We start from the raw sequence: 15,996 nt of genomic DNA, 5'->3' as shown, positions 1-15,996 counted from the left end.
ATCCCACAGAAATACAAACTCCCATCAGAGAATACTATAAACACCTCTATGCAAATAAACTAGAAAATCTAGAAGAAATGGATAAATTCCTGGACATATACACCCTCCCAAGACTAAACCAGGAAGAAGTTCAGTCTCTGAATAGATCAATAACAGGCTCTGAAATTGAGGCAATAATTAATAGCCTACCAACCAAAGAAAGTCCAGGAGCAGATAGATTCATAGACAGATTCTACCAGAGGTACAAAGAGGAGCTGGTACCATTCCTTCTGAAACTATTCCAAACAATAGAAAAAGAGGGAATCCTCCCTAACTCATTTTATGAGGCCAGCATCATCCTGATACCAAAGCCTGGCAGAGACACACACACACACACGCGAGAATTTTAGACCAATATCCCTGATGAACATTGACATGAAAATCCTCAATAAAATACTGGCAAACCGAATCCAGCAGCATATCCAAAAGCTTATCCACAACAATCAAGTCAGCTTCATCCCCAGGATGCAAGGCTGGTTCAACATACACAAATCAATAAACATAATCTATCATATAAACAGAACCAAAGACAAAAACCACATTATCTCAATAGATGCAGAAAAGACCTTCGACAAAATTCAGCAGCCCGTCATGCTAAAAACTCTCAATAAACTAGGTATTGATAGAACATACCTCAAAATATTAAGAGCTATGTATGACAGACCCACAGCCAATATCATACTGAATGGGCAAAAACTGGAAGCATTCCCTTTGAAAACTGGCACAAGACAAGGATGCCCTCTTTCACCACTCCTACTTAACATAGTGTTGAAAGTTCTAGCCAGGGCAATCAGGCAAGAGAAAGAAACAAAGGTTATTCAATTAAGAAAAGAGGAAGTCAAATTGTCCCTGTTTGCAGATGACATGATTGTATATTTAGAAAACCCCATCATCTGAGCCCAAAATCTCCTTAAGCTGATAAGCAACTTCAGCAAAGTCTCAGGATACAAAATCAATGTGCAAAAATCACAAGCATTCCTATACACCAACAACAGACAAACAGCCAAATCGTAAGTGAACTCCCATTCACAATTGCTACAAAGAGAATAAAATACCTAGGAATCCAACTTACAGGGATGTGAAGGACCTCTTCAAGGAGAACTACAAACCACTACTCAACGAAATAAAAGAGGACACAAACAACTGGAAGATGGGAAGAATCAATATCGTGAAAATATCCATACTGCCCAAGGTAATGTATAGATTCAATGCTATCCCCATCAAGCTACCAATGACTTTCTTCACAGAATTTGAAAAAACTACTTTAAAGTTCATATGGAACCGAAAAGGAGCCCGCATAGCCAAGACAATCCTAAGCAAAAAGAACAAAGCTGGAGGCATCACACTAACTGACTTCAAAATATACTACAAGGCTACAGTAACCAAAACAGTATGGTACTGGTAGCAAAACAGATATGTAGAGAACAGAGGCCTGAGAAATAACATCACACATCTACAACCATCTGATCTTTGACAAACCTGACAAAAAGAAGAAATGGGGAAAGGATTCCCTATTTAATAAATGGTGCTGGAAAAACTGGCTAGCCATATGCAGAAAGCTGAAACTGGATCCCTTCCTTACACCTCATACAAAAATTAATTCAAGATATATTAAAGACTTAAATGCAAGACCTAAAACCGAAAGAAAACCTAGGCAGTACCATTCAGGACATAGGCATGGTCAAGGACTTCATGACTGAAACACCAAAAGCAATGGCAACAAAAGCCAAAATTGATAAATGGGATCTAATTAAACTAAAGAGCTTCTGCACAGCAAAAGAAACTACCATCAGAGTGAACAGGCAACCTACAGAATGGCAGAAAATTTTTGCAATCTACCCATCTGACAAAGGGCTAATATCCAGTCTACAAAGAACTTAAACAAATTTACAAGAAAAAATCAAACAACCCCATCAAAAAGTGGACGACAGATATGAACAGACACTTCTCAAAAGAAGACATTTATGCAGCCAACAGACACATGAAAAAATGCTCAACATCACTGGCCATCAGAGAAATGCAAATCAAAACCACAATGAGATACCATGTCACACCACTTAGAATGGCAATCATTAAAAAGTCAGGAAACAACAGATACTGGAGAGGATGTGGAGAAGTAGGAATGCTTTTACACTGTTAGTGGGAGTGTAAATTAGTTCAACCATTGTGGAAGACAGTGTGGTGATTCCTCAAGAATCTAGAACTACAAATGCCATTTGAGCCAGCCATCCCATTACTGGGTATATACCCAAAGGATTATAAATCATGCTACTATAAAGACACATGCACATGTATGTTTACTGTGGCACTGTTCACAATAACAGTGGGGGGCTGGGGGGAAGAGAAATACCTAATGTAAATGATGAGTTGATGGGGGCAGCAAACCAACATGGCACATGTATACCTATGTAATAAACCTGTACGTTGTGCACATGTACCCTAGAACCCTAGAAGTATAATTTTAAAAATTCAGTTACAACCAGGTGTGGTGGTTCACACCTGTAATCTGAGCAGGAGGATCACTTGAGTCCTGGAGTTCTAGACCAGCCTGGGCAACATAGGGAGACCCGTCTGTCAAAAAAAAATAATAATTAAAATATTAGCCAGATGTGGTAGCGCACACCTGTGGTCCCACCTATTCGGGAGGCTGAGGTGTGAGGATCACTTGGACCCGGGAGATCAAGGCTGTAGGGAGCCATGATCGCGCTACTGCAGTCCAGCCTGGGCAACAGAGCAAGACCCTGTCTCAAATAAATAAACTCAGTAAGTAATAGAGCCAGAATTTTGAACTGTGAAATATGTAAGATTTAAAAAGAAAAAGAAAAAAAAAGACAAACCTCATAATATGTATTATCAGACAAGGCATCAGAGACAAGGAAAAAGAAAGGTACACTGAACACCCAAAGCAGGACTGACGGAACTCAGACATGGTCTGGGACCAGCCTGAGAGAAAGAAAACGAAAGGCAAAGAAAAGGATAAAACAGCCCTGCTGCACTCTGGTGGGATTGATAAGAAATAGCTTCTGTATCTTGATATTTTGTACCTTAAAAAAAATGAGGGGTGGCAGGAATAGAAAACACAGACAATGTCTCTTTGGGGTGAGAGACAGAAACACCCTGTTCTTCTCAGAGGACGTGGAAACATTGATGAACTCTTCAAGTGCAGGCAGGCAGTATCCACAGCTCTGCATCACCGCTCAGAGTCACCACTGTGCAACCCATCAGTCCTTTGGTGCCTGTTCAAGTCACATTGTATAAATCTGTCCTACTGCATCTGTATCCTCAACATCTAATAACTTCAGCACAGAATATTGTTTAAGAATGATGGAGAGGGAAAAGAAGACTTTGAGTCAACAAGAAAACCTTTGTTTACATTTACTGTGTCATCCATTCTTTGTAGTATATATCAGAAGACTTTCATTTTAGGTTTTTAAAAATCGTTTATATGTAATGAGTTAAAAACCTTAGTTATCCAGAAACACATATTCTGAGCAACATGTTTTTGGTACCACCTGCTATCTTATATATTTCTTGTCTGCATGCTTCTGTATACCTAGTAGGTGTCTGTAGGCAGATCACCTGGCATTGTAATTTCTTTTTAAATTGGGAAAAAATATATGTCCTTTGAATATCTTATGGTTCAGTGGGGGCATTAGAAAATATAAACAACTGTTGTGTGATATGTGCAAAAGAAATGTGAACAATATTTAGGAGTAATATAGAGAAGAAAATGACAGTTTCTTTGTTTGTATAGAAATAATTTGAACGAATAACTAGGATTTTCCTGGAGTACATGGCCTGGGGGTAGGCAGGACTGTTCAGATAGAGATCACTACTTATAAATTAGAGAGGGGTGAAGAATATGCTTATAGCAATTTTAGGGGAAGTACAAGGAGTTCGGTATTGGTAGACGGTAAAGGGCCTGGAGGGATCAAATAACAGGAGATGATGCTGGGAAAAGAAGCAGAGGACAGGTCATTTCTCCCCACTGCCACTACCCCCTTACCCCCATTAAGAACCCATGGGTTTATATATTTTTAAATATCATAAAATATATAAATATCTAAGTAAGTTCTTCACTCCTATTCTACTTTATGGAGACCCTTTTTAAAGAGTGAATTTTATAGAGACATAGGAAAGGTTAGCTTGCATTGTTTTCACTTGGCCCCTATAGTTTTTCAAAAAGCAGATTCACTTTTTACAAGAGAAAGAATTTGGCTTAGTGCTGGATACATACTGTTTTGACTTTGTAAAATGACTCTTTAATAGAAATGGATGAAGAAAATATGCTAATAAAATAACTTAAGTATGTGTATGTGTGTGCATGCTAAGTTTTTTTTCTTCTGTTCTCATCATTTTGTGCTCATCGTCAATTGCTGCTACTTACTGTGGTGCATTTTTCCTAAACACCTGCTGTCAAATGCATCAAGTCTTTTCTTGCACAGTGCTGCAGGTTTTTACAGAACTGAGCAAGCCCAACATTAGACAGAGAGCCTACAGATTGATTGATTTATTTGTTTTAATACAAACATATGCTCACATGTTGACATACAGAAATCTGTTTCAAATGAATTATTTTATAAAGAACAAAGAACATTATAACCCTAGTACCTAATCCTATGCCTGACACATAGTAGATACTCAGCAAACGTCTGTGGGATTGAACTGCCCTGTGAAGCCTCAGACTAAGCACTAAAGACTCCCACAACTTTTTCAGCTTTATGGGGAAGTGATTCTCTTAAATCAACTTTAAACTTGTATTGAATATAATTTAAAGTTATAATACAAATCAAAGTATTATTTAAAAAGCATCTCCAGCAGTTGAAAAGTCAAGTCATGAAACATTGTTAAAATACAAGTTTTAATTTAGCAGATAGTGTTTCTCTTTGCAGAATAATTACAAATCTATTTAAAATAAATTCTTTTTTATCTTCATCTCCCTTTGCACAATGGAGTGGCATTGTCAAAAGGGGAAAGTGTCTAATAATAAGTTGAAAACACTGGGCAGTTATACTTCAAAGACATCTCTAAAATTGTCCTCTTCAGGTTCACTGCCTCTGCTGTTATTCATGTTCTAATTTAGGGCCTCGAAATTGTGTTAGTTTCCTAACTGGAAGTTGCACTTCATTCCTGTGCTTCCTCCACACTGCTGCCAGAATTGTTTACTTTCTTAAACAGAAAATCAAGTCTGTCTCTCTCCTCATTAAAGACCTTCTGCAATTTGCTATGGACTATGAGATGAGGACCAAACTCCTTGGCATTACATACCATATGTAATGTAATTATACCTGTGGATTTTTTTTTCTTAATCTACCTTCATGTCCCCATGTTTCTAAGCATCCTCCACCAGTGCTTCCCAAATTTTTCATGACATGTCACACATGGAATAATAACTAGATGATACCACTGTCTGACTGCCTAAAGTCTCTGGCTTCTCTGAGCTTTCTGGCCCTTCTGAGATCTGAAGGAAACAATATCTTAAGCATATCCTCTAATCCATTCCCAATGTAACCACTGGGAAAGTCTGCCCTACATGTGACCACAGTAAACCTTTTCCCCCTCCCAGGAATGGTTTGTGCATTGCTTTTCTTCTTTGCTTATAATATTCATTCTGTCTTTTCTCGAATTGTCAATCTGGTAAATTTCCCCTCCTTGTCATTTAAAGCCTGGTTCATTTGGATTAGGGAAATGTTTCTGGAATTTTTTTTAAGGATATGTGAAGCTCTTTGTTTCCAATTAAAGTCTTATCTTAAATCAATTAATTTTGACCCTTAGAAATTCTCTTTCCATTTTCTGACCCATTTGTAAAAGCTTAATTTTAAGGTTACACTTACTACACCATTAATGATTTTGTTTTTAAACATACAAATAAAAATCTCCCTTCCTTGGCTTTTTGGAAACAGTTTCTTTCCCCCATAAATTATATTGCCCATGATTTCCTAAATACACATCTCAAATGGGTTACTTATGTAAAGGGTATGTATGCTTACTTGTATGCGTGTGTGTGTGTACTATTACTAATATAAATATATATATCATTACCATCCACTTAGCTATACTCTAAAGTTGAAAGATCTCAAAATATTTCTTGTGAAAAGATTTACTAAGCTAAAAGTTCTAAGAGAAAAATTATGAAAATTGGTTCCTTTGTTTAACAGAACCTATTGCTTATTTTAAGTGTAATTGATCTTTTGTTTCTTTTGAGACAGGGTCTTACCCTGTCACCCAGGCTGGAGCACAGTGGTGGATGGCTCCCTGGGCCTCAACCTCCTGGGCTCAAGTGATCCTCCCACCTCAGCTGGGATTACAGGTGTGTGCCACCACACCCGGCTAATTTTTGTGGGGTTTTTTTGTAGAGATGGGGTTTTGCCATGTTGCCTAGGCTAGTCTCAAATGCCTGAGCTCAAGCAATCTGCCCACCTTGGCCACCCAAAGTGCTGGGATTACAGTCGTGTGTGTGCCACTGTGCCTAGCCTGATCGATTTTGATCTCTAACACATTCCTCTCATAACTATTTCTGCTTTTCCAAAAAAGTTTCATGTATGGGTTATGTAAATGTCTCTGGTTTTATCTCATTAAATGATTGGCTTTTAGTATCAGCATGAATCAAGTATAATTTGACTCACCTCATCCTTAAATTCTTACTTAATTTGGTAATTATTATGTATTTTTTCATTTTCTACTAGTGTCTTAGCCTGTTGATCAAAGCTTGCTGCAGTTAGTTGTTTGAGTGTTGATCTTTCTATACTTTTTAAAGTTCTTTAAGGTAAGGACCAAGTCATATGCTTCTGTGTTTTCCTCACAGTGCTTCGCACACACACACAAAATTGTCTAGTAGGTGTCTTTTTAGTTACTTTTAAAATATCTTGTGGGTAGTTAAGACTTTTTAATTCAAATTTGATATAAAATATGTTTTTGTTTTCTGATACCTGTTCAGCAGATACTTACCCAGACTGAAGTAATTTACATTATTTTTCAATGTCCCAAAAGCTTAATTGCCAAATAATATAATGCAGAGTGCTCCTTGCATAGGCTGTCATGGATTTTACATACTACTGCTTATTTTATTAGTCTCTAAAGTCATTCTTCTCCCAGTGTAATTACACTTTTAAAAATTACTAAATTGCATAAGAGTTATTATGAAATTGTGTTCCTGGAACATTGAGAATTTCAAGCTTTAGAAGACAGCAGCTAAAGTCAAAGATACAGCAACATTTTCAAAAGTTAGCTTTGTACATCTCTAGGCTAAGTAATGTGAACCCACACATGGAAAGATTTAATAGATACAGGAATGTTCTGGGCCTCTGTAAGAGCTGATCCCTCTATCAAGTTTCTATTGCAGACAGCAAGCATGTTTCTTCTATCTATTAGGAAAGGGTCATGAATTGAGCATTTCAGAGGCTATAGTAAGAAACAGGGAGAGAAGGGGGCAAGTAGAGAATTGCTAAATATCAATTCTTTTTAAATATTGAGATTTAGAAGTGAAAATCAAGAATCTGTATTTTGACTTGACTTTTCAATCTATTATTCTAACCTCCTAGCTCATTGTTCCATTTATTCAACGAACATTAACATCTGCCATGTATTAAGAATTCAGAGATTACTAACATTGCCTATATTCAAGGATCTTATAATCAAGTACTGAAGATAATTATATAAGAACAGTAATCACTATAATAGCATTTAATACTTACTGAAGCATACATGCCATATGCCAAACACTGAGCTAAGCACATTATATCAATACAGATATAAAAACACCTGCTGATTTGTCCAAACACACAGCTAATAAGTGATTGAGCTAGAATTTTCCTCCAGTTAAGCTGATGCTTTTGCCCTCACTTTTAACCTTGTATGCCAAATTACAAGTTTAAAATTCATTTATGTACTTGGAAGAATCATAGAAGTTTCAATAAAAGAGAAGACTTTTAAGCTGAGACTTGAACAAGAAGTGGAGCTTCCCTGATAGACAAGAAGATAAAATGTCATTCTGAGCAGAGGGAGAAGTATATATGAAAATAGGGAGGCAGAAAGCAGCATGGTGAGTTTTACTAACTGGGTGTTTAGGTGCTCCTGAGTAAGTCCAAGTTCAACTATAGCATTTCAAGTTTCTATAATTTTAGTGTAACTCCTATCTTATCTACAGCTCCTTTTCTTTTCTCACAGGGTGAGAAATGCTATACTTGAACTTGGACTTTTTTCTTTGATGTACAATTAAATGATTAGAAAATAGGAAGTTAAGGTATTTGCATTTAGAATGATCACGTTAGCCATGATGTAGATAAAGCAAGGAAAAAGAGGGCAAGAATAAGACTGCTGGCAGAAAAACAACTAGCACAGCAGTTACGATATTCTAGACAAATGATTATGTTGGCTTGATTTCATTGAGTAAACATTTAGTGGGTGCCTTATATGTGCCATAGCTGAGCTTACAGTGTTTAATAAAATGAATGATTCCTGCCATTACATACAGTCTACAGTCTGTTGGGAAAGACAGACAGTAAACAAACACACAAATACACGATAAAGAAAAATGAGTAGAAGTGACAGTTTTAAGAGAGATTTAAGTAGTGTTAGCCAGGTCTATGCATTAGTCGGATTTAAAGGAAGAAAGAGATACCTAGAATAAATCCAAGGTTTCTTTGAGATAATTCAGAGCTGTTACCAAAGATCCACCTCTCTCTCTGGTTTCTGGAACTATTCTCTCCATGAATCATGATTCATTGATATGTTTTTATTAAAGTATAAAGGCTCAGTGCTGCTTTCCTTTCCTAGAGGAAGGCACTCCCTATATACACATACACACCCTTGTTGATTATTTTAAATGAATGGGAGCCAATGGGACCTGATTTTTCAAGGTGTCTATTTTAATACTTTTGTCTGAACAAGTATGTCTATGTTAATGAAATTAGATTTGAGCATTTGATAGAACATGAAACAACTGTAAGTGTTGAATTTCAGAATTTATAAAAAAGAAAAGGCAGCCTTATAATTGCGGTGTAAGGTTTGATAGTTAAGACTCCTTCATGTGAAATACCAGATGTTTTAAGTCCTTGATATAAAGGTCAGAAGAAAAGAAGGATATTGGTTTCATAATAAACTAACATGTTTACAGTAATGACTATGCAGTGTAAGCTGTGGATATTTTGTTGTATAAGAATGGCAGGGGATCCTAGAACTGGGAGTTGGAAGGCCCATTTAAAAGGTCATCCAATATGATAATTTTTAGTCTGGAGCACACAAGCAGATTTCAGGTGAACTCCCTGGAATTATTTGCAAAATTGGGGGTATTTTTGCCTATGTATAGTTTGAGGGGAATTTTTGTTCAAATGCACATAGGCACCTGTAATTAAAGAACCGCCTTCATTTTCACACATGAGGAAACTGAGGCTGTTACAGATGTAGAGACTTGCCCAAGGTCTTGAATAAGTTCTCAGAAAGGGAGTTTGTACTATGATTTGTTTTTTTAATAAAGTTCTAATGGAGAGACCACAATATCCAACATTGCCTTGCAGCCAGAAGGGTTCAGAGTATTAGAAAGCCTTGACTTGTTTTTTCATTGAATTGTCATATGGTGATTTTAATAATAATAGAACATGCTATCATTCAGAATACATTCTTCCACCCTAATATCCCAAAACAGTATTTTTAAAGAAATTCTAGGAAGGGTGTTAACTCATTCAGAGTTCTACAGGAAGGAAGGCTCTTTCCTACTATTTTTTAAGCATAACTTTCACTGACAAGATCAGGCCAGAAAAAGCCTAGCTGGCTGTTGGCCCAGACAATGTTATAATCATTGAAGTATACTCAACCTGCACTGCCTGAGGATAGCTACAGCTAAAAAAAAATAAATAAATAAGCACACACAGATGTATGCTGAGTGTTCCAGTGACTTAGCTTACATGTATGCTCTATATCCTTTGCTGTGTTCTTTCAACTATTAGAAAGGAAATTTTAAAATAGCCTAGAATTGTTACTCCAGTAGGGTGAAAAGGACAACTTCAACTTTAAAGAACGAACCAAGCTCTCCACGGCTTTATCCCAAGCAAGTAAATCAGTCTGGCACATAGTAGATGCTTAATAATTTTTTTGATAAGAGAATTGTTTAACTTTGTTATATTTCAGAAAGAGAATTTTGTTTGTTCATCAATAATGAGTATCCTGTAGTGTCAAAATAGTAAAATTAAAAAGGACTGATTCAACATTTAGAAACCCCAGATTTCAGCCCAGTTTCTGTAAGTTATTATATGACCTTGAGCCTCATTTTCTTTGTCTTAATAAGGATATAATAATATCTAATTCCCAAAATTTGGGGGAATATTAAATGAGCTACAGTATGTGGAAGATGCTTCATAGATGCTTAAGCACTATATAAATATTAATGTTATTTGTCTTAGATAACATTTTCAATTTTGTAAATATGTATTTACTGAAATCATCTTTATTTCCTGAGTCCTGTATTTGTTTTAGATAGAAAGAAGTGATTTCCATGATTGAAACAGAGTTTTGAATTCTTTGATAAAATACATTTTAAGAAAACTAATCATGCATGATTTATATTTAATGAATTAATGTTAGGTATATAGAATTGTCTGCAAAGAATTAAAACACTCATTTTTAAACAAGGGAAATATATTTATTTTATGATTTTTCCTAATTGAATGTTTGCCAGCTAATTTGTGTATAAGTTAAGAATTGATTGATAGATATTTGGTAGACAATCACCCTCTTCTAGGTATCATAACATATATAAAAAGTATACAACAGCATTTTCCAAAGTGGAAAAGGAGTATTAGTTTTTGAGATGTTCCATGATTAGAGTTTGGGAATTTAAAATAGAATTTTTACATACTACCATAGGTTTCTCCTGGATATTTTTATTACCCATTAATGTAAGTTACAAAAATTCCTTCATATAGAAACCTATACAAACCTTTTATTTTGTTTCTACACAGTGTTCTCCGAATTTATTTAACAAGAAAACCCTACATTTGTTAACGTTCACTCAAGTATTTTATAAAGCACTGGTATGAGATATGATGGTCTTGACCCCATGTATTTTAACAGTCTATTTGGAACTCTAAGTATGAACATGGTGAAGTACATTAAAACAAAACAACAAACAAAAACAAAACAAATTAACTATGAGATTGTGAAATGGTTGTAATATATGTCACCAAATTGATGGCTAAATCATAGAAACTGATCTGTCACAGCTCGTTAAATAAGTAGTCTTTCTCTTACATGACTTCTTATGTGATTTTTCCCAAACTCCTTAGTCAAAGAAGATAATCTTTCCAGACTGAGAAATTTGAAAATACCTTTATTCCCCTTTAAATTTACTGATTTATAAATACTGGGAGTCTAACAAATGCAAGTTACTACTCTTTATTAATCCTTTTTATTTAGTTTCAGCTTACATACAGTAATTGTGTCAACTTATATGTACAAGTCAATTGATTTAGACATGTGTAGACCTGTGAAACCACGTCTGCAATTAAGGTGCAGAACATCCCCATCACCTTCAAAAGATTGCTTTTGTCCCTTTGCAGTCCATCTTTCCCTCTTCCTCAGGTTGCAGTCAACCACTAGTCTGCTTTTTGCTACTATAGATTAGATTAGACTTTGTAAATATTTTATATAAATGCAGTATGTACTCTTTTATGTCTGTTCTATTTGACTCAGCATGATGAGACTCATGCACATTGTTGAGTGTTCATTATTTCCTTTCTGTTGTTGAGTAGTATTCCATTATATATTTTGACTATTCACTCATTTGGGTTGTTTACAATTTTAGCTATTGTGAATAAAGCTGCTGTGGGCCAGGCACAGTGGCTCACACCTGTAATCTCAGCACTTTAGGAGGCCAAGGTGGGTGGATCACTTGGCCGTAGGCATTTGAGACCAACCTGAGCAACATGGCAAGACCCCATCTTTACTGAAAATACAAAAGAAATAGCTGGGGCCAGGTGCAGTGGCTCAAGCCTGTAATCCCAGCACTTTGGGAGGCCGTGGCAGGCGGATCACCTGAGGTCAAGAGTTTGAGACCAGCCTGGCCAATATGGCAAAACCCCATCTCTAATAAAAATACAAAAAATTAGCCAGGCATGATGGTGGGCACCCATAATCCCAGCTACTTGGGAGGCTTAGGTGGGAGAATCGCTTGAACCCAGGAGGCGGAGGTTGCAGTGAGCAGAGATTGCACCATTGCACTCCAGCCTGAGCAACAAGAGTGAAACGCCACCTCAAAAAAAAAAAAAAAAAAAAAAAGTTGGGCATGGTGGTGCACACCTGTGATTCCAGCTACCTGGGAGGCTGAGAAGAGAGGATCACTTGAGCGCAGGAGGTAGAGGAAAATCTGTGAACTTCCATATATAAGTCTTTGTGTAGATATGGGTTTTTTCTTCTTAGGTAACTACCTAGGAGTGAAATAATTAGGTTGTTAGGTTTAACTTCTTAAGAAGCTGACAAATAGCTTTCCAAAGTGGTTGTACTATTTTATATTCCCATTAACAGTGTATGTAAGTTCTAGCTGCTCCGTGTCCTTGATCAGTCTTTGTTACTGTTAGTGTCTTTAATTTTCATCATTCTTATGATAATGTAATGGTATCTCACTGTGGTTTAAATTCGCATTGATCTGATAACTAATAATGTTAAGTATCTTTTCACATACTTACCTCACAAAGGAAGCTGTATGGTTAGCAAGTATGTTCAAATTTTTAGTTCAGTTACTTTGGGTTGTTTATTTTTCTATTATTGAATTGTGAGGATTCTTTATATAGTTTGGATACAAGCCCTTTGTCAAATATGCATATTGTGAATATTTTATCCCAGTCTGTGACTTGTCTTTGTATTTTCTAAAGGTACCTTTTGAAGAGAAATTTTGTTTTGATTTTTGTAAAGACCAGTTTATCCATTTTTTTCTTTTATACTTCTAGAAGTTTTTTAGTTTTAACTCATATATTTCAAGTTTATTTTTCAGTATGCTGTGAGGTAAGGGTCAGTGTTCATTTTTTTCATATGGACTTCTAGTATTCACAGTACCATTTCCTAAGATAATTTCCTTGTTGGTGCCTTAAAATCAATATGGACTTCCTTTTTCTATTTTATTTCTCTGTATCTTTATCCTCTAGATACTCTCATGCTATCTTGTTTCTTTAGCATTATAAATTTTGAAGTCAAGTAGTGTAAGTTTTTCCACTTTGTTCTTTTTAAAAGTTGCTAAAACTTGCCACATTCCTTCTGTAGATACACAGAGAGAGAGATTTTAGACACATACCTCTTTTCAACCACTTTGAGATAATTCACATATCGTAAAATTCACTATTTGAAATATTTAATTCATTGATTTTTAGTATATTCACAGATATGTATAACCATCACAATAGTCAATTGTACGTATCTTATTCATGCTTTCTCCTATTACCAAGAGCAATGTCTGGTATGTAATACATGCTCACCAAATTTTTCTGAATAAGTGAATTAACTAGCTGTAAAATAATGTAGGCATTAGCCTCTAGTAAAATATTAGGAAGGCTCATTTGACTGCATTCAGCTCTAGAAGTATTCTTTTATTACAACTGTGCTATTTTGAGGTATCTCTGAAACAGCTAACAGCTTAGCCCAGCTATAGATACAGAGATATAGATATAGATATAGATACAGATTTTTTTTTTTAATGGAATCTCACTCTGTCACCCAGACTGGAGTGCAGTAGTGCTATCTCGGCTCGCTGCAACCTCTGCCTCCTGGGCTCCAGTGATCCTCTCACCTTAGCCTCCTGAGTGGCTGGGACTACAGGCATGCACCACCGTGCCCAGCTAATTTTTGTATTCTTTTGTAGAGATGGTGTTTTGTCATGTTGCCCAGGCTGGTCTCGAACTCCTGGACTCAAGCAATCCGCCCTCCTTGCCCTTCCAAAGTGCTGAGATTGGCTGGGCATGGTGGCTCACGCCTGTAATCCCAGCACTCTGGGAGGCCGAGGCAGGCGGATCGAACTCCTGAGGTCAGGAGTTCGAGACGTGCCTGGTCATCATAGTGAAACCCCATCTCTACTAAAAATATAAAAATTATCCAGACATGGTGGCATGTGCCTGTAGTCCCAGCTTCTAGGGAGGCTGAGGCAGGAGAATCTTGCAGTGAGCCGAGACTGCACTCCAGCCCGGGTGGCAGATGAGATTCTATCTCAAAAAGAAAAAAAACAAAAAATACACAAAGTGCTGGGATTACAGGGGTGAGCCATCATGCCTGTCCTTAAACCATATTTTAATAGTTACTTAAGGAAGTTACAAAAAAAAAATTCCTTTCGATATAATGAGTGCAAATTATTTGCACATTTTTGAAAAGAGAATAGTAATCTTTTATTCACCTGATAATTGCTGAGAAGGGAAACCCTCCCATAAATATTGCTTCTTTTCTTTTCTTTTTTTTTTTTTTTTTTTTTTTGAGACAGTCTTGCTCTGTCACCAAGGCTGGAGTGCAGTGGGGCAATCTTGGTTCACTGCAACCTCTACCTCCCGGGTTCAAGCAGTTCTGTGCCTTAGCCTCCCGAGTAGCTGGGATTAGAGGCGCCCATCACCACGCCTGGCTAAATTTTTTTTTTGTATTTTTAGTAGAGACAGGAGTTCATCATGTTGACCAAGCTGGTCTTGAACCCCTGACCTCCTGATCCACCCACCTCATCCTCCCAAAGTGCTGGGATTACAGGCGTGAGCCACCGCGCCTAGCCTTCTATTTTCAAAAGTACTCTTGACATTGTTTGTATCTGTGACAGATTATGGAATCTCTGGTACTTGTTTTATTTACCAATTATGGATAATAGTGGATTGTTCGTGAAATTCCAGACATCTTTCCCTAGGTGTCTTTGAGGTGGAATGTCAGTTCTGAGCCCGGTTAATTCATGTTGCCTCATTTTCTTTATAGGCTTTGATGCGACCTGGAAGAATTGATAGAATCATCTATGTGCCTTTACCGGATGCAGCAACAAGAAGGGAAATATTTAAGCTGCAATTTCACTCCATGCCTGTCAGTAATGAAGTTGACCTGGATGAACTCATCCTTCAAACTGATGCATACTCAGGAGCAGAGGTAAGATAGTTCCCTTCAAAATACATTGGTGGGAGGAAAGCAGTGGCTTGAGGTCAGTAAGCAAAATAAATTGCTTGCCGTGAGGTGTTTTAAATGACCATATACTAAGAAATCTTGAAACAGGAAGTGCATTACATGACATAGTCACTAAGTTAAATTGCACTTTGCGTGGCTTCTATGATATCACAATTGTTTTTTACTTGCTCCTATTATTTCTCAAAATGTAGTCTTCAGAGGAATCGCATAATATAGTGAGAAGAACACTAGACTAGAAGTAGATTCTTCCAATGGGTTTCTTAATACAGCAGTTTCTAACCAATCACACACTTCTCTAACTTTGCTTTCTTTACTCATCAAATGAAAATGATACTACTACCTTCCCTGCTGTTTCCTCGTGGAGAGCATAGAAATGAAATGAGAATATCATGAGTATAAAGGGCAAAGCAAAGAGACTGTATCATTATCATCTTTTTATCATTTTGGCAAGTTATCTCAGTCTAATTTTGTATTAAAGATTCTCTCACAGTGAAAGGGACCCTATGCCCTTACCTCTGAAGATAAACTCTTGACAAGAACAGGAAGACCTCTGTGAAAATATAAAAATGACTTTTATGTATGACAGATAAACATTTTTTCTCTCCTTGCCAACTTTTTACTTAAGCTATTTTTATTTACCAAATAAAATTGCATGAAGTAAATGTGCAACTTTTCTACCTGCATTTCTTAAGGAAAGGACCAACTATGTACCTCGACACAGAAATAGCATCTGTCACACCAATGATGTGGACTTGTAATGGGAAACTAATATTTTTTTAAGTACAAGGTTACAGATTATTTTTATTCTGAATTACTCAATAGGCTAGGACTCCA

At 36.5% G+C, this 15,996-nt stretch overlaps 1 protein-coding gene across 1 annotated transcript in view; it reads left to right on the top strand.

Annotated features, from left to right (window-relative positions):
* SPATA5 (spermatogenesis associated 5) overlaps nt 1-15,996 on the top strand; it is a 362,495-nt gene that overhangs the window by 286,867 nt on the left and 59,632 nt on the right. Inside the window, exon 15 of the mRNA XM_011978251.1 lies at nt 14,962-15,126. Coding sequence (XP_011833641.1) covers nt 14,962-15,126 — 165 coding nt within the window. The remainder of the gene's footprint in view (nt 1-14,961; nt 15,127-15,996) is intronic.

The sequence above is a fragment of the Mandrillus leucophaeus genome, unplaced genomic scaffold, assembly GCF_000951045.1.
Source record: "Mandrillus leucophaeus isolate KB7577 unplaced genomic scaffold, Mleu.le_1.0 Scaffold191, whole genome shotgun sequence".
NCBI classification, from domain to species: Eukaryota; Metazoa; Chordata; class Mammalia; order Primates; family Cercopithecidae; genus Mandrillus; species Mandrillus leucophaeus.
Note: the sequence above shows the minus strand (reverse complement) of the source record. Positions and strands in the feature narration are given on the sequence as shown.